This window comes from Pseudorca crassidens, chromosome 20, assembly GCF_039906515.1.
Source record: "Pseudorca crassidens isolate mPseCra1 chromosome 20, mPseCra1.hap1, whole genome shotgun sequence".
In the NCBI taxonomy this organism is placed as follows: Eukaryota; Metazoa; Chordata; class Mammalia; order Artiodactyla; family Delphinidae; genus Pseudorca; species Pseudorca crassidens.
In genome coordinates, this window is record NC_090315.1 from 9,018,351 (window position 1) to 9,035,136 (window position 16,786).

General features: G+C 53.1%; 1 protein-coding gene and 1 long non-coding RNA gene across 3 annotated transcripts; one reads left to right on the forward strand and one right to left on the reverse strand.

The window, feature by feature from the left end:
• Positions 1–9: 9 nt before the first annotated feature.
• On the forward strand, positions 10–15,205 carry BCAT2 (branched chain amino acid transaminase 2). Of its 2 annotated transcripts, none has more exons than XM_067718247.1 (11): positions 10–186; positions 4,107–4,181; positions 4,509–4,712; positions 11,081–11,191; positions 11,269–11,388; positions 11,524–11,687; positions 13,106–13,248; positions 13,417–13,502; positions 13,716–13,856; positions 13,932–14,006; positions 14,795–15,205. In XM_067718247.1, exons 1-11 carry the CDS (start codon positions 163–165, stop codon positions 14,831–14,833), a joined length of 1,182 nt encoding a protein of 393 aa, XP_067574348.1. In that variant the 5' UTR covers positions 10–162; the 3' UTR covers positions 14,834–15,205. The 2 variants fall into 2 exon arrangements, with proteins under 2 accessions (XP_067574348.1, XP_067574349.1); XM_067718248.1 differs by having other exon boundaries at positions 11,524–11,655; positions 13,164–13,248.
• On the reverse strand, positions 167–3,751 carry LOC137214440 (uncharacterized). The gene is made up of 3 exons (XR_010938910.1): positions 3,725–3,751; positions 2,113–2,233; positions 167–784 (listed from the first exon to the last, which is right to left on the reverse strand). It is a non-coding gene; the product is annotated as an uncharacterized lncRNA (long non-coding RNA).
• Positions 15,206–16,786: the final 1,581 nt, after the last annotated feature.

Below are 16,786 nucleotides of genomic sequence, written 5' to 3' on the forward strand. Positions count from 1 at the left end.
GGACCCAGCTCCCCGCGGGCGCCCAGTAACTGGGAAGGCCAGGCCGGCCTTTGGTGGTAGGCTGGCAGCCATCCCACGGGAGGAGGCGTGAGCGGGGCGGGGCAGGAACGTCTTTATCCCGGGCCGCGCCCTGGGCGGGCACAGATACCTGCCTCACACACCATGGCTGCAGCGGCGTTGAGGCAGGTGGGTTCGCGGCCCAGTGCCGGGGGCTAGGGAGCCCTGCGGTGCGGCGCACTTCCGGGCGGACCCCTCTCCGGTGGCCAGTCCGGCGCGGCGCCGCTCCTCCCGCACTCGGGTTCCGCTGCTGGGCCGAGGAGGAGGGGGCCCCTTGGAAAGAGAACTAGGCTTTAAGGGGGGTGAAGGGAGAGAGGTAATCGGTGGGAAGGGGACCCAGATGGGACATATAAGGAAGGATACATGGAGGAGGAGACGGTAATGGGAGAAACATGGGGCTGGGGTGGCGGGATGGATTAGGAGGGAATAGTCAGCCTTTGGGAGCGCCGGGATAAGACGCCCAGGACTTCTGGAGTGGGAGTAGGATGAACGCAGAGTTCAGTCTCAGGTCTGGACTGGGAATTGGACCCAAGGCCCTATTTTCTTGGAACTAAAGATAGAAGTAGAATGTTGTGTCCCCGAAACCCCTTATCTGAAACTCTGCACCTGGGTTGGAAATCGAGGCAGCATCTCATTGTCAGTGACAGAGATCTTCCAGGCGAGAGTGGAACCCCTCCATTCTTACTGATAGGAGGTCAACAGGCAGAGCTTCCGAGAGTCTGTGATTCTAGAGAACAGGGCTTCTTAGTGAGGAAGGAAACAATAACAACTCAAAGAAGGAGATCTTTACAACCCTTGACAGCTGTAGCATAACGTTGGGAGAAGTGGTTCCTGTTAACTTTGCACCTGACTTTATCTGGGACTTTTATCCCAGCCTGATGGATAGCAGGACAGATGTTTACTTTCTGAGTCTCAATGACTGAGACAGGCCTGGGCTGTGATTGGGACAATCTAGGCTTTGATGATGACACTCCTGGGCTGTGTTGGTAGGTCAGCCCTGGGCTGTGACTGGGTCAATGGAGGTTCCATCATATTACAGAGCCCTGCCCTGTGCATACCCCACCATACTCCAAACCATTTCTCATTTCCTGATTCAGCCCCAATCCTTTTACACTGTTTGTCCCAAAGGCTCATCTATCATCTGAGATCTCCTTTGGGCCCAATTCCCCACCCCCACCCCGCCCCCGTGGTTTGGGGTATCAGACGGTGAAGCACCTTCCCCGAGCTGAAGTGAGACCCCTGCCCCCAGAAAAATGTCCTGGGAGGATGAAGGGAGATTCTCCCAGTGTGACAGGGTCTCTATGGCCAGTACAGATTTATAACCTGGAAACAGTGCCTGGCACCTTCTCTCTGCCCTGTGGGTGTGTTTTTCTGCCTCTCCTGGATATCTCTGTCTCCAAGTATCACTGAGACAGTTTCTCTCCAGCTGTTGGCATTGCTCTGTCTCTCCCAGTGTTTCCTCATTTCCCTAGGTCTCCCTTTCACTTTGTGCTATCACCTAAGTTGGGTCTTGGTCTGTTCCTCTCCTTTCTCCTGTTCCCTCTCTCATGGCTTCTGTTTATCCTGCCTTCATTATGTTTTCTTGATTTCTCCGGGCTTTGCCTTGTCTGAATTTCTCTCCCTCTTGTCTCTTGTCTCAGTTTCAATCTCTCTTTTTGATCATATCTATTTTGGCATCTCTTGGCCTTGATTTCTGTTCTTTAAAGTTTTCTATTTCCATGTCTCTCTTTCTCATTCTTACGCTTCCCTATTTTTTCCCATTCGGCCTCCCTCTGAGTCTGAGAGCTGCTTTCCTACCCAAATGCTGGCTGCCTCCGCCCTGCGTATCCCAATTTTCTCCATTCCATGGGTGTCCTGCCCCTCTTGGACAGAAGCAGGCCAGTGGCTTGGACAGGCTACACAGCGCCACCTAGAGGCCATGCCCAGGACCCACACCCACACTCTGATCATCCCAGAAGCTCTTGGGCCCCATACCATTCAGGACCACTCTTCAGACTTCATGGCCTAGACTTTAGGACATTACAACTCCGCAGCCCCCCTCTCCTCATGACTCACCTACTGACCAGTGACTTCTGCCATTCACATCCGTTCTCAGTTCCCCCAGCTCACAGGGCAGGAGCAGGCTAGGCTGTTCTGTCTCTCTCAAACCTCATGACACAGCTGCCTTCCCACCAGGCTGGGGAAAGGGGTATCGTGAGGTCAGAGACCACTGGGGAGAAGCCATTCTGCTGGACACAGCCAGACCTGCTCTCCCATGCTGGCCTCGGGCAGGACCACAAGGGAAGTGTTCATCTGAGCAGTGTCTCTTGATGACCGGGGTGGTCCTCAGGTCCATGTGGCTGCCCCTCAGCCCTGGGAACTGAAGGGAATTGGAACTGCTGGTGTCCAGGGTGTGGGATTGGGGCTTCAGGTAAGCTGAGCCCAGTTGATCTATTACCCTGAAAGAGAAAGACTTGGGCTCCTGGGTCTGAAGGAGGATGAGGCTGGGGGCCTGGGTCCTGGCTCTGAGCGGGGAGGGGCTGCGGGCCTGGATCCTGGGTCTGAGGGAGGAGGGGCCGGGGGCCTGGACTCCTGGGTCTGAGTGGGGAGGGGCTGGAGGCCTGGATCCTGGGTCTGAGGGAGGAGGGGCCGGGGGCCTGGATCCTGGGTCTGAGGAAGGAGGGGCTGGGGACCTGGACTCTGGGTCTGAGGGAGGAGAGGCTGGGGGTCTGGATCCTGGGTCTGAGTGGGGAGGGGCTGGGGGCCTGGATCCTGGGTCTGAGGGAGGAGGGGCCGGGGGCCTGGATCCTGGGTCTGAGGAAGGAGGGGCTGGGGGCCTGGACTCTGGGTCTGAGGGAGGAGAGGCTGGGGGTCTGGATCCTGGGTCTGAGGGAGGAGGGGCTGGGGGCCTGGATCCTGAATCTGAGGGAGGAGGGGCCTGGATCCTGGGTCTGAGGGAGGAGGAGCTGGGGGCCTGGATCCTGGGTCTGAGGGAGGAGGAGCCGGGGGACTGGACTCCTGGGTCTGAGTAGGGAGGGGCTGGGGGCCTGGATCCTGGGTCTGAGGGAGGAGGGGCCGGGGGCCTAGATCCTGGGTCTGAGGGAGGAGGGGCCGGGGGTCTGGATCCTGGGTCTGAGGGAGGAGGGGCCGGGGGCCTGGACTCTGGGTCTGAGGGAGGAGAGGCTGGGGGTCTGGATCCTGGGTCTGAGCAGGGAGGGGCAGGGGGCCTGGATCCTGGGTCTGAGGGAGGAGGGGCCGGGGGCCTGGATCCTGGGTCTGAGTGGGGAGGGGCTGGGGGCCTGGATCCTGGGTCTGAGGGAGGAGGTGCCAGGGGTCTGGATCCTGGGTCTGAGGGAGGAGGGGCCGGGGGCCTGGACTCTGGGTCTGAGGGAGGAGAGGCTGGGGGTCTGGATCCTGGGTCTGAGCAGGGAGGGGCAGGGGGCCTGGATCCTGGGTCTGAGGGAAGAGGGGCCGGGGATCTGGACTCCTGGGTCTGAGGGAGGAGGGGCTGGGGTTCTGGAATCCTGGATCTAAGGGAGGATCAGGCTGGGGGCCTGGAATCCTGGGTCTGAAGGGGGAGGGACCTGTGGGCCCTGCTCCTGGGTCCTGGGGAAGCATGACCTATAGGCCCATCACTTTTCTAACTCTTTTCAGGATTTGGGTTCCCCCCGGGGAGGCCTTCACTTACCTGCACACCTTCCTGTGTCGTCCTCTGTCTGATCTGGTCTCAGGGCTGGGCCAAAGTTCCCTGGGGTAGGAGGCGCCTGTGTTTGACTTTGCCCCAGCATGGAGGAAGGGATGGGAGCTGATTCAGCTCTTTATTGGATGGCCCTCGTGAGGGCAGGGAGGGGACTTGGCCTCCTTTGGGATTTCCTCCTGCTACATGCTGATCAGGACAGGGGAAGGGACTTGGCCAGGGCCACGTGCGCTGTCTAGAATGTACTAGGCCTGGGACAGAGCCAGCCGGAGGGACCTGCCACGTGCAGGAGGTGGCAAAGATGGTGCCAGGGGTCTCTGCTCTCTCTGTCTGCTGGCCTCACCACCTTTCTTACTTCTGTCCCCACCCCCAGATTTGGACCCGAAAATTTCTCCCTGTCCCTTGGCTTCTGTGTGGTCTCAGAAGATATGACTCATCCAGCTTCAAGGTGACAGGAGGGGACTATACTTTTGGATCTTAAGGAAGAGGGGCTGGGAGCCTGGACCACTGGGTCTGAGGGAGGCAAGGGCTGGGGGCTGGATTTGGGCATCTCCAAAAGGTCCAAGGTCCAAAGGTGAAGGTGGGTGGCAATGGGGTAGCCTAATTGCCCGCCATCAGGCCATGGGAAAGAGAAGAAACCACATGTCCCAGAAGCCTCTGGGGCTACAGTTCCCTCTTCTCACTGGGTCTTAGCCCCAGGGATTTGTGGGGCTAAGTTTTTAGTTTTTTAGATTGGAGGTTGTGGTTAGATTCCAGGACACCTGTCTTTTCTCAGGCTGCAGACCTGCAGCTGGAGATGACACAGGAGCCTCATAAGAAGCCTGACCCCAGCAAGCCCCTGCTGTTCGGGAAGACATTCACCGACCACATGCTGATGGTGGAATGGAACAGGGAGAAGGGCTGGGGCCAGCCCCGAATCCAGCCCTTCCAGAACCTCACAGTGCACCCCGCCTGCTCTGCTCTCCACTATTCCCTGCAGGTGGCAGGGTGGCTGCCCTCCATCCCCATCTCTCTCCGCATCTCTTCCCTCTTGCTGTGTCTCTTGCTGGGTTTACCTCCCTGGGTTTGCTTTTTGTGTGTTTCTCATTTCCGTGCACTCCTCATCCGTTTTCTGAGGCTTGTCACGTTCCAGGCCCCGTGTTGGGTGGTGCAGGGTTCCCCGAGATGAGCAGACCCAGCTTCTTCGCTTGAAAACCCCACCCAGTGGGATCTGTGCTCAGATGGAGGCAGCTGAGGCATTGTGAGAGACCAGGGGAGGAATGCCCACCCTACCTCTAATTTGACAGGAAGTGGGGTCTTTCCTGCAAAGAGGGGAGCTTAGGCTCTTAGAGGGAGAAGAGACATCAGTACAGACATAGTACAAAGAAGAGCCCAGCATGTTTGGGGGGAAGCATGAGGTTGGAGCCTGGTAGGGGTGCCTGAAGATGTCATCAGGACCACAGAGGAGCTGGGATCTTGTCAAGGGTATTGGGAGCCCTGGAGGGCTCCGAACAGGCATAGAGCAGGTAGAGAAAGACCCCTCTCAGGCCATGTGGAGGATGCGCTCGGTCCAGAGCTGGGGGGATGGCCAAGAGGCAAAGAGATTCAGGGGCGGAGAGATTCAGGGACACGAGGGATTTGGCCGGTTGGGCGAGAGATGAGCAGGGAGGGCCGAGGACAGTGCCCTGAGGTTTAGTCAGGTGACCATGTAGACCACGGGACTGTCCCCATACGGGGACACAGGAGGAGGATGACTTTGCAGGACTTGGTGAGGGACCCGTGAGGAGAGACCCAGAGGCATTTGGTTTCAGACTTCATGCTATGGCTGAAAGCAAAGTCTTTCTGTGGAAGCTTTAATTGTGACAAAATTTGAATGAACACATTGCAGTTCTAGTAGCTGGTTTGCAGTTTTTGTCCCTTAGGGCATTTGGTTCTGTGACATTAGGGATGTTTTCCTTTTTTTCTTTTCTTTTCATAATTTTGACAGTTTTCTTCTTCCCACCTACTCGGGACATTTGACTAGAACCGATCATTTCTGTGCAGAGGAGACCCAGCTTGGGGAGCAGTTAGGTGCAAAGGACAGACAGTTAGGACATGTCCACAGATCCCCCCAGGAAGGTGGCTTTTGGAGACCAGCATTTGTTACCTCCCTTTTCAGCCCAACATGCCAGGATGTTCTCCGGCTGGGGACCCAGTACTTTTTCTTTAGTTGAGTGAGTGCAGATGAAGGGGTTGAGCTAAGGCCCTGGCATCCAAAGCGTAACGTTCTTTGTGATGTCCTCACACAGGACGCCTGGGGACCTGAGGCCAGCTGAGGGCACGGGAAATTACATCCTCGTGTCATCCTGACTCTGGGGGCAGTGTGGAATAACACCCAGCCACTTGTGTTATTTTTTATTATTGTGGTAATAATGCACATACATAATAATACAGATAACATAAAATGTACCATTTTAACCATTTTAAAGTCTACAGTTCAGTGGTATTGAGTACATTCCCCATGTGGGGCAGAGAGCATTTCCACTCTCTAATTCCAGAACTTTTTCATCATCCAAAACAGAAACCCCACACCCATTAAGGACTCATTCCCCAAGCCCCTGACCCCAGCACCTGCCAACCATTAATCTGCTTTCTGTCCTATCTCCCCGTATTTTTATTTATCTACTTATCTATCTATTTATTTATTTATTTGGACATGCGGCTTGCAGGATCTTAGTTCCCCAACCAGGGATCGAACCCAGGGCCCCAGCAATGAAAGCGCCAAGTCCTAACCACTGGACCGCCAGGGAATTCCTCCCCGTATTTTAAAACTTTTAGTTTTATTTGGAATGTTTTCAATTAAAAACACCTCTTTTGAAAAGGGGGTCATATATTTACACAGTTCAAAAAAGAAGGAACAAATATACCTCCCCAGCCCCAGCCACCTCCCTGCCCTCCCTGAAGCAGCCCCCGCCACCCAGTTCCAGTCCCCAGGTCCTTCCAGAGTTCTGCTTTCTGGATGGCAACACGGATGTGTATAATTGTTTCACTCCATTCTTCCCCCATAAAAGTCAGCATATGGTACACTCACTCTTTGGCATCCTGCTTCCTTCTGTTAACGTAGCCTGGAGATTCCTGAACAACCCTTGAAGAGCTTTTTCCTTCTTTTTGCTGCTGTGTAATATTCCATCCTAACAACGACTTGTTTAGGCTGTCCTCTATCGTTGGACACTTAGGTTGTTCCCAGTCTTGTGCTATTATAAACAGCATTACAATAAACCAGGAAACACCTCCCTTCCTTAAGAGCAAGTGTATCTCTCAATTTCTGCAACTGTTGGCTCAAAGGGTATGTGTGCTTGTAATTGTGACAGATGTTGAATCATGGCCACCTCTACAGAAGTTGTATTGATTTCCACACTTAACCAGCAGGCCCTGTTTTCCCCATACCCCGGGTGACCCTTGTCAAACTTTTAGATCTCTTCCAATCTCCTAAGTGGTTTTAAAGTTACCTCAAAGTAATTTTTTTTTTTTAAAGATGATGTTGGGGGTAGGAGTTTATTCATTAATTAATTTATTTTTGCTGTGTTGCGTCTTCATTTCTGTGTGAGGGCTTTCTCTAGTTGTGGCAAGCGGGGGCCACTCCTCATCGCGGTGCGCGGGCCTCTCACTATCGTGGCCTCTCTTGTTGCGGGGCACAGGCTCCAGACGCGCAGTCTCAGTAGTTGTGGTTCACGGGCCCAGTTGCTCCGCGGCATGTGGGATCCTCCCAGACCAGGGCTTGAACCCGTGTCCCCTGCATTAGCAGGCAGATTCTCAACCACTGCGCCACCAGGGAAGCCCACCTCAAAGTAATTTTAACTTGCATTTTTCCCCTAATTATGAAGTTGACTGTCTTTTCACAAGCATAAGAGCCATTTTTAGTTCCTTTCTGTGAACTGTCCATTTTCTTGGCTGATTTTTCTATCAGGGTGGGTTTCAATATTTGTTTATTTGTAGGAGTACTTTGTATATTAGCTAAACCATTTGTGATATGTGTTGAAAGCCTCTGCCCAGTTTGTTTTATTTTTATGCAGTGAAATGTATCAATCTTTTTTTTTTTTAACATCTTTCTTGGGGTATAATTGCTTTACAACGGTGTGTTAGTTTCTGCTGTATAACAAAGTGAATCAGTTATACATATACATGTGTCCCCATATCTCTTCCCTCTTGCGTCCCCCTCCCTCCCACCCTCCCTCTCCCACCCCTCCAGGCGGTCACAAAGCACCGAGCCGATCTCCCTGTGCCGTGCGGCTGCTTCCCGCTAGCGATCTACCTTACGTTTGGTAGTGTGTATATGTCCATGCCTCTCTCTCGCCCTGTCACAGCTCACCCCTCCCCCTCCCCATATCCTCAAGTCCGTTCTCCAGTAGGTTTGTGTCTTTATTCCTGTCTTACCCCTACGTCAATCTTTTCTTTTTGGTTTCTGTGATTCGTCTTATTTAGAACACCATCCCCAATTCAAAATATGAAACGGTCGTCTTTTGTTTTCTTCTGTTGGTTTCATGGTTTAAAAAAATTTTTTTCATTTAAACCTTTAATCCACCTGGAATTTTTCCTGATGTGAAGTATGAGATAGGGATCCAACTTAATTTTTGCTTTTTCCAGAGATGAATATTTGGTGGTTCAGCACCATTTAACTGAATTAATCATATTTTTAAAATTTTTATTGAAATATAGTTGGTTTACAATGTTGTGTTGGTTTCAGGTGTACAGCAACGTGATTCAGTTACACTATAATACACTTTCCAGTCTCTTCCATTGTTCAATCTGTCAATTCATATGTCAGTGTCACTTTGTTTTAAGTGTTGTAGGTGTAGAAGCTGTTTTAATATCTGATAAGGCTACTTCCCCCTCCTACCTCTTGCCCTTATTTTAAAATTTTTTCCAAAATATTCTGACTATTCTCGTTTATTTTGCATTCTTCATTCATTCGTCTATTCATTCAGTCAACAGAAGCCTACTGTGAGCCAAGCACTGGGCATAGTGAGGTTGGGGGGGGTGGTTCTCTAGCGACACTTCAGGTCTGGTCCCTGTCCATAGCACTTCGGGTCTCTAGCGAAACAGACATGAAAGAAGCAAAATGAAACCACGGGGGAGGAATCAGGGTGCCCTGACCTATCTGGGAGTGAGGCTGCATCATGGTGGCAGCAACAGAGGCCCAGCAGGCAGTGGTAGTCGTTGAGTATAGGAGGCTGGGGATGAGAGAGGCCAGACCTTGTGGGGCCTGGAAGGCCAAGGGGAGGTTTTGGGCTTTCTCCTGAGAACAATAGCGCGGGGATGGGGACCAACTTTTTAAAAAGTTTTTATTATGAGAAATTTCAAAACATAAAGGTATAATAATAATTCCGCCATCCCCCCAAACCCCTGCTTCATCAGTTAGCACCGGTTGGTCACAGTCTTCTTTCATCTGGACTTCGCTAACGCTTTACCCTTTCTGTATGATTTGGAAGCAAACCCTGGCTGTTGTTGGTGTTTGGCCGCACCACGTGGCTTGTAGGATTTTAGTTCCCCCACCAGGGATTGAACCCAGGGCCTCGGCAGTGAGAGTGTGGAGTCCTAACCACTGGACCGCCAGGGAATTCCTGGACATGGTATTTTTTAAAATTTTATTGAAGTATAGCTGATTTACAATGCTGTGTTAGTTTCTTGTGTACAGCAAAGTGATTCGGTTATATATTAATGTGTATATGTATATATATTTTTCCATATTTTTTCCATTATGGTTTACTACAGGATATTGAATATGGTTCCCTGTGCTATATAGTAGGACTTTGTTGTTTATCCATTCTTTTTTTTTTTTTCGCGGTACGCGGGCCTCTCACTGCTGTGGCCTCTCCCATTGCGGAGCACAGGCTCCGGACGCGCAGACTCAGCGGCCATGGCTCACGGGCCCAGCCGCTCCACGGCATGTGGGATCTTCCCGGACCAGGGCACGAACCCGTGTCCCCTGCATCGGCAGGCAGACTCTCAACCACTGCGCCACCAGGGAAGACCTATCCATTCTTACATATAATATTTGCATCTGCTAATCTCAAACTCCCAATCCATCCCTCCCCCGCTCCGCCTCCCCCTGGCAATCACAAGTCTGTTCTCTATGTCTGTGAGTCTGTTTCTGTTTTGTAGATAAGTTCATTTGTGTCATATTTTAGATTCCACATGTAAATGATACCATATGGTATTTGTCTTTCTCTTTCTGGCTTACTTAACTTAGTATGGTAATATCTAGGTCTATCCATGTTGCTGCAAATGGCATTATTTCATTCTTTTTTATGGCTGAGTAATATTCCATTATATATATATATATCACCTCTTCTCTATCCATTCATTTGTTGATGGACATTTAGGTTGCTTCCATGTCTTGGCTATTGTAAACAGTGCTGCTATGGACATAGGGGTGCATGTATCTTTTCAAATTAGAGTTTCGTCTGGATAGCTGGATGATATGGTAACTCTATTTTTAGTTTTTTGAGGAACTTCCATACTGTTTTCCATAGTGGCTGAACCAATTTACATTCCCACCAACAGTGTAGGAAGGTTCCCTTTTCTCCACGCCCTCTCTGGCACTGGTTATTTGTAGACTTTTTAATGATGGCCATTCTGACCCGTGTGAGGTGGTACCTCGTTGTAGTTTTGATTTGCATTTCTCTAATAATTAGTGATGTTGAATCCCCACAAAGCCTCTTTAAAAATGTAACTTCTGGGATTTCCCAGGTGGTCCAGTGGTCAAGACTCCCCGCTCCCAATGCAGGGGGCACGGGTCCGATCCCTGGTCAGGGAACTAGATCCCGCATGCCGCAACTAAAGATCCCGCACGCTGCAACAAATATCCTGTGTACCACAACTAAGACCCACTGCAGCCAAATAAATAAATATTAAAAAAAAAAAAAAAAAAAGACTCCGTGGTATCACTGTTGAAGGCCCGGGTTCAATCCCTGGTGGGGGAACTAAGATTCCCACAAGCCCTGTGCTGTGGCCAAAAAAATAATAATAATTAATTAATTAATTTTAAAAAGAAAGTAACTTCCACATCGTCCTCATTCCTGAGAAATAGTCCTAAAAAAAAAAAGAAAGAAATCGTCCTAATAACACAGGAAGGGTTTAAGCAAAGCATTCTCCCTGCTCTGGGTCTCTCTGTTCTGCTTTCTCTGGCCTCTGCCCTTTGCTCTCTCCTCTCTTGGTCTTTCTGGTTCTTTTCTCTCTCTTTTTCTCCCCCTCTCTGTGCTAGTAGGTTAGTCTCTTCCGCCGCTCTCTGCCTTTTTTTCTGTGTCTGTATCCCTGTGTATCGGCCTCTGTCCCTGGCTGGCTGAGCTGGTCCCCGAGCCCTGATCGCCCGCCTGCCTGTCCCTGCAGCTCTTTGAAGGCATGAAGGCGTTCAAAGGCAGGGACCAGTGCGTGCGCCTCTTCCGACCTTGGCTCAACATGGACCGGATGCTGCGCTCTGCCCTGCGCCTCTGCCTGCCGGTGAGCGGGTGGCAGGGGGAGCGGCGGGCTGGGTCCAGGGTCGCGAGGGCCCCATGACTCATCTTCATCCCGCCCAGAGTTTTGACAAGGTCGAGTTGCTCCAGTGCATCTGCCGGCTGGTGGAAGTTGACAAGGACTGGGTTCCCGACAGCTCCGGCACCAGCCTCTACGTGCGGCCTGTGTTAATTGGGAACGAGGTGGGCTGGCTCCCAGGGCTGGGGGTGGGGTGGGGAGCCACACTTGGGGGAGGGGTGGGGACCCAGACATGGGTCAGGGGAGCGGCCGGGGGCCTGGACTCCTGGATCCCTGATGCCCGCTTCTACCCATCTCAGCCCTCGCTAGGTGTCGGCAACCCCACGCGAGCCCTCCTGTTCGTCATTCTCTGCCCGGTGGGCGCGTACTTCCCTGGAGATGCCTTGAGCCCTGTCTCTCTCCTGGCCGACCCATCATTCATCCGGGCCTGGGTGGGTGGGGTCGGTGACTACAAGCTGGGGGGGTAAGTAGTCCCTCGCCCCCCGCCGCGGGTCTGGTGCACTGGGTGTCAGAGACACAAGGTGTGTCTTTGGATGTCCACTGGTCTTCTCGTCCTGTTTCACGTGGTTGGGGACAGCTGTGCTTGCATGTTGGGATGTACTGTCATTGGCACCGTGGTGCGGGGATGGAGGGGTGGGTACCAGGGTGTGTGCTAAGTGCTGTGGACAAATCGGCCCAGAGACTGGAAGGGGTTGGGTGGAGGTAAGTGGAGAAACTCGGACTGGCCCTCAGGGAAGCCTCCAGAAATGAAGTTTACACTTAGCTCACTGGTCTCTCCTCCAGGTAGCCTCCCCTGAAAACCCAAGCTCCGCCAGCTCCCATAGTTCCCTGGGGCTCCAGCGCCCATCACCCTGTGTGTGGACTTTCTGTGTACATCTGTCTTTCCAGGGTCCTTGGCTCAGCAGGGCGAGGAGGGTTAGGACAGGGATAAGGCAGAGGGCGGGGTAAGGGTGTGTTGGGACAGCAAGTGTGGCCCCAGCTGAGAGTTCATTTGGGTCCTTTCAAAATACATCTTGTGAGGTCTCCTGAGGGCCAGGCCCTATGCTGGGTGAAGCTGGGGGACACAGATGAATCAGATCCGGGCCCTGCCCTCCAGGGGCTCCCAGGTTGGTGGGAGCCCCAGTATCTGGGGCAGCATGTGCACTGGTGGAGGTGACCGGGACATTGTAAAAGTCTTCACGGAGGAGGTCTGATGGGTAGAGAGGAGATGGTTTCCTGGATACAAAAATGGTAAACAATTTCTAATCCTCAGAACACATGTGTAGGGGCAGGGAGGAGGGGCAGAGTCAGGGAAGGAAAAATGAGTCTGGTTTTTGCAAAAGGCTTAACAGGTGGTCCCGGAGCAGGCCCAGCCCTGAACACTGGACTGAAGGGCTGGGATCTTGTCCCAGAGGCAGTGGGGAGCCATGGGAGGTTTGTGAGCAGGGAAGGGGTGAGGTCCGCTCTGGGTGAGAGACAGTGAGTGTTAAAACAGGGCGATCTGGGAAAACATAGAGGTGGCCCAATTTCCTGGGAGAGCCCAGAGAAGGCCTGAAACCCATCCTGGAGGTTCAGTAACGCCTCACAGAGGAGGTGACATCACAGGTGGTTTTGAGGGACATTGGAGCATTTGGTCAGTTGAGGAACTGGGTGAGGAGGGGGATCCGCAGAGGAAACAGTGGTGCATTTGTGATCTGGAGAGAGGAGAGAAGGAGGAGGGGTGATTGAGAGACTTGACCCCAGGCTACTGGCCAGGGATTCTGTCCTGGGGCCACTGGGGAGCCATGGAAGGGCTGTGAGTGGGGGAGGAGCAGGGTCAGCCCTGGTCGTGTCCCCATGTCGGGCCACGCTGGGGGAGGATGGGAGTGCCTTACCCTGGTCCACCGTGTTGCTGTCCACCAGGAATTACGGGCCCACCGTGTTTGTGCAGCAGGAGGCCCTAAAGAAGGGGTGTGAACAGGTCCTGTGGCTGTACGGGCCTGACCACCAGCTCACTGAGGTGGGCACCATGAACATCTTCATCTTCTGGACCCACGAGGATGGGGGTGAGCCCACCCATGACCCAAGCCAAGCCCTGGGAGAAGTGGGTGGGAGCAGAATGCTTAGTGGATTGCAGGTCTCAGGGGTTAGGGGCGCGTGGGGTGGCCCCTAAGAGGATGGGAGGGTGTGCCTGAGGGTGTCAGGTAAGCCCCCATCTCGTACACCTGACCCAGCGCTGGAACTGGTGACCCCCCCACTGGACGGTGTCATCCTGCCTGGAGTAGTTCGACAGAGTCTGCTGGACCTGGCTCGGACCTGGGTGAGGGCACGGTGTCTTTGGATGGCCGGAGTGCTGGGGTACTGCTAGGTTGGGGGGCCAGAGTATGGGAGGGGTGGTCGGGGTGGGCTGGGGCACAATGGCACGTCTTCCCTCCTCCTCCTCCCAGGCGCTGTCCTTACAGAGGGAGCGACAGGGCTCTGCAGCAGGGCAGCCCACCACCGGGCTCAGACGTATCTGTGTCTTGCCTCACAGGGTGAGTTCCGGGTGGCAGAGCGTAAGATCACCATGAAGGAGTTCCTGCAGGCGCTGGAGGACGGCCGGGTTCGAGAAGTCTTCGGTTCAGGAACCGCTTGCCAGGTCTGCCCTGTGCACCGAATCCTGTACCAAGGCAAGGTGAGGAAGGGCTGCCCTTGGCCATGAGAGAGAATAAGGGGGAGGGGCGCCTCCTCACGGCCCTTTCTTCCCCAGCACCTCCACATTCCCACCATGGAAAATGGGCCTGAGCTTATCCTCCGCTTCCACAAGGAGCTGAAGGCGATCCAGGTGAGGTGCACTTGCTGGGAAATGGGCTGGATGCTTGTTCCGTTTCGCACAGAAATTCACATCCCGGGAGCCTCTGGACTGAGGCTCCCCTCCCCCTCCCCCATAGTCCCACAGGCTGATAATGGCTCCTCCCATCAGCCTCTGGGCCCGGGATTGAGTTTGCTTTCCTTGAGCCTCTGCGTCCTAGCACACTTCTTGGGGCTAAATGATCCTTTTCTGTGCGCCTCTGGAGCCCTGGCTTGAGAAATCCCCATCCCATGAGCTTATGGGACCTTAAGCCAGCCTTCTGCCCACTGAGGTCCGATCCCCAAGGATCCCCAGGAGCCCTGGGCTATTCCTCTGGCCTGAGAAATCTTGCTCCTACAAGCCTCTGGACCGTGGCCCCCTCTGTGGCCTAGGAATGTTTCCTCTCATAAGCCTCTGGAGGTATCTTCATTCGTCTGGACCGAGGTATCTTGCCTTTCCTGGCACTCGTGTGAGCGTCTGTAAACTCCTGTGCACCCGGACCTAGAACTACACCTCTTGACTCAGCTGAAAACGACTTTTTCCCAGAGCCTTCAGGGTCTTACAAGAACTCCTCTTTGCAGAATTACATCTCCCGTGAGCCTCTGCGCCATACTTACCACGACTCCCCCTCCCCGTGATTGTTGGTGGGCTTCTGGGAAGTGGAATACACTTCCCATGAGGTCCTGGGGCGCAACTTCGCCAGCACGCAGCCTGGGACGCCGCAGGGCCTGCTGGGAGTTGTAGTGTGGCTTCCCCTCACCTCCGCCTGTGTTATCTCGCAGTATGGAGCAAAAGCCCACGAGTGGATGCTACCTGTGTGATGCTGCGGGCTGTGCCGGACCACTCCACGGATCCACCGACCTGTAGCATCCAGTGCCTGTTGGATCTTCGCCTTCATACCAGTGATTCACCTGAAGTGCAATATGAAATAGAAGGCGGCGGCCCGGGACGCCTGGGTTTCCGGTGCCCCCACGTTACACTCCCAAAGCCATAAGGGCCCGACCCAGGCGTCTTGGCCCCTAGCCCCGCCACTCAGGCCTTGGGGACCTGGACTCCCCGCTGCTCCGTGTTGTGGGGTCAAGGATACACCTTGACTCAGACTCTGCATCTCCATTTTCAGGCCGGATCAACCGGTGCTGCTGTTGAGTTTTTTTCCTAGCTGCAATTTTGAAATAAAATGCCAAAGAACAAGCCATTAGGTGTCATCTCCAATGATGCAACTCAGGGACTCTAGGGTCTTAACCAGGAATCCCCGCGTTCAGCCCATTTCATTTTCAAGGGCCCAGAAACCCAAGGCCCCAGTGTCCTGGCGGTTTCTCTGACGGGAGAGATTTTTCCACTTCCTCACAAATTGAGCTTAGCATCTTCCCCCACTAAGCCGTGCCTCCCCCGCTGCCGCATCTTGGGGGCAGCCCCCTGGTATATTCCAGTCACTAGGCCAGACCCCTCAGCTCTGTACCCCTTCCCCCAAAGCCCATGAGTCCCCAGCCCTGTCCTCCTTCCCCAGACTCTGCCCTGTCTGTCTCTTCTTCTTGGCTTCAGCTCAGAGCTTGTCTCCTGCCTGGACCTTTCTCCTGGCCTCCAGTTTGACCCAGAAGGGGTCTTTCTACACCCAGAGCTGCCCCTGCAGGACCAGGTATAACTGGTTGCAGATCTGGCTTCAAACCTGCCTCTGTTTTCTGCTTGGTGTGTAACCTGGGGTCTGCCACCTGACCTCTGATCCAGTTTGTTGGAGGGAGACCCTGTGGGACTATTGGGCAGACTCCACCTGTGGCCTGTCCAGCAGCCATCAACTTTGGGACTAGAATTCTGATTTTGGGGTCAGCAGCCAACCAGTGCCACCCCCCCCCCATTCCCTTTTGTCAATCGTTGCTCAAGGGAAGGCCACAGGCCAAGGGGACACAGGGGGAAATTTGCCTGGAGGCCTCTGGGAAAGCTGTCTTCCCTCGATAAAACACTCCAGAAGAGCTACCTCTTCTTTTCTTCTCTACCTGCTTTGTCTGGGATTACCTGCAAGTGTGATGCTTGGAGCTGCTGCAGCCATTTCTTGGCCAAGAGTGCCAAGGCCTACTCACTGAAAGACCCAGCTCCTCCAACTGGGAAATGTCTGATTTCTGGATTGTTTTGTTAAAAAAAAAAAAAGCCAAAACAAAAACCCACTTAAGTCACTTTTGTCAGGTCCTTTATCTTTTGTAATTTGCAGTTGTATGTGTGTGTGTGTGTGTGTGTGTGTGTGACTTGCAGTCAAAAGCTTCTTTGCTTCTGTGCATCTCGGAATGGCTAGAACTGACTGCATCCAGGGAGAATCCCTGATTCTAGTAGCCAGTTCGGTTGCTGGCCAGTGACTTGGTCCCAAATGAAGACCTAAGCCAGATTTTTATCTTAGATTTGAGTCCTAAGGGAATGATCAGGAAGGGGTAAGTAGCTGTTGCCTGGGGAAAAATTACGCAAACTGAAAGTTGAGAATTATGTTTTATTTGGCAGAAAAAACTGGGGACTTAAGCCAGAGACACAGCAACTTAGATTGCTCTAAGATACTGCTCTGAAGAGGCAGGGGGGTGGGGGGAGCCAGGATATATAGGAGTTTTTGCAACGAAGACCAGGTAGTCAGAACGTCAAAACATTACTGTTAGTTAAAGAAAACCAGGGACTTCCCTGGCAGTCCAGTGGTTAAGACTTTGTAACGGGGAAGAGTCAATTTTGACTCCAAGTTGGATCTGTTTCTTTGACTTTGACCTTTGCTTTCAGTTGCTTTTGTTATTATAATCATACAT

What these genes read in the sequence shown, in the direction of transcription:
- BCAT2 (XM_067718247.1), top strand. Translation starts at nt 163, where the DNA reads ATGGCTGCAGCGGCGTTGAGGCAG. An exon ending in GGTGACTACAAGCTGGGGGG is followed by an intron (nt 11,688 to 13,105) that starts GTAAGTAGTCCC and finishes GCTGTCCACCAG; the next exon opens with GAATTACGGGCCCACCGTGT. An exon ending in GAATCCTGTACCAAGGCAAG is followed by an intron (nt 13,857 to 13,931) that starts GTGAGGAAGGGC and finishes TTTCTTCCCCAG; the next exon opens with CACCTCCACATTCCCACCAT.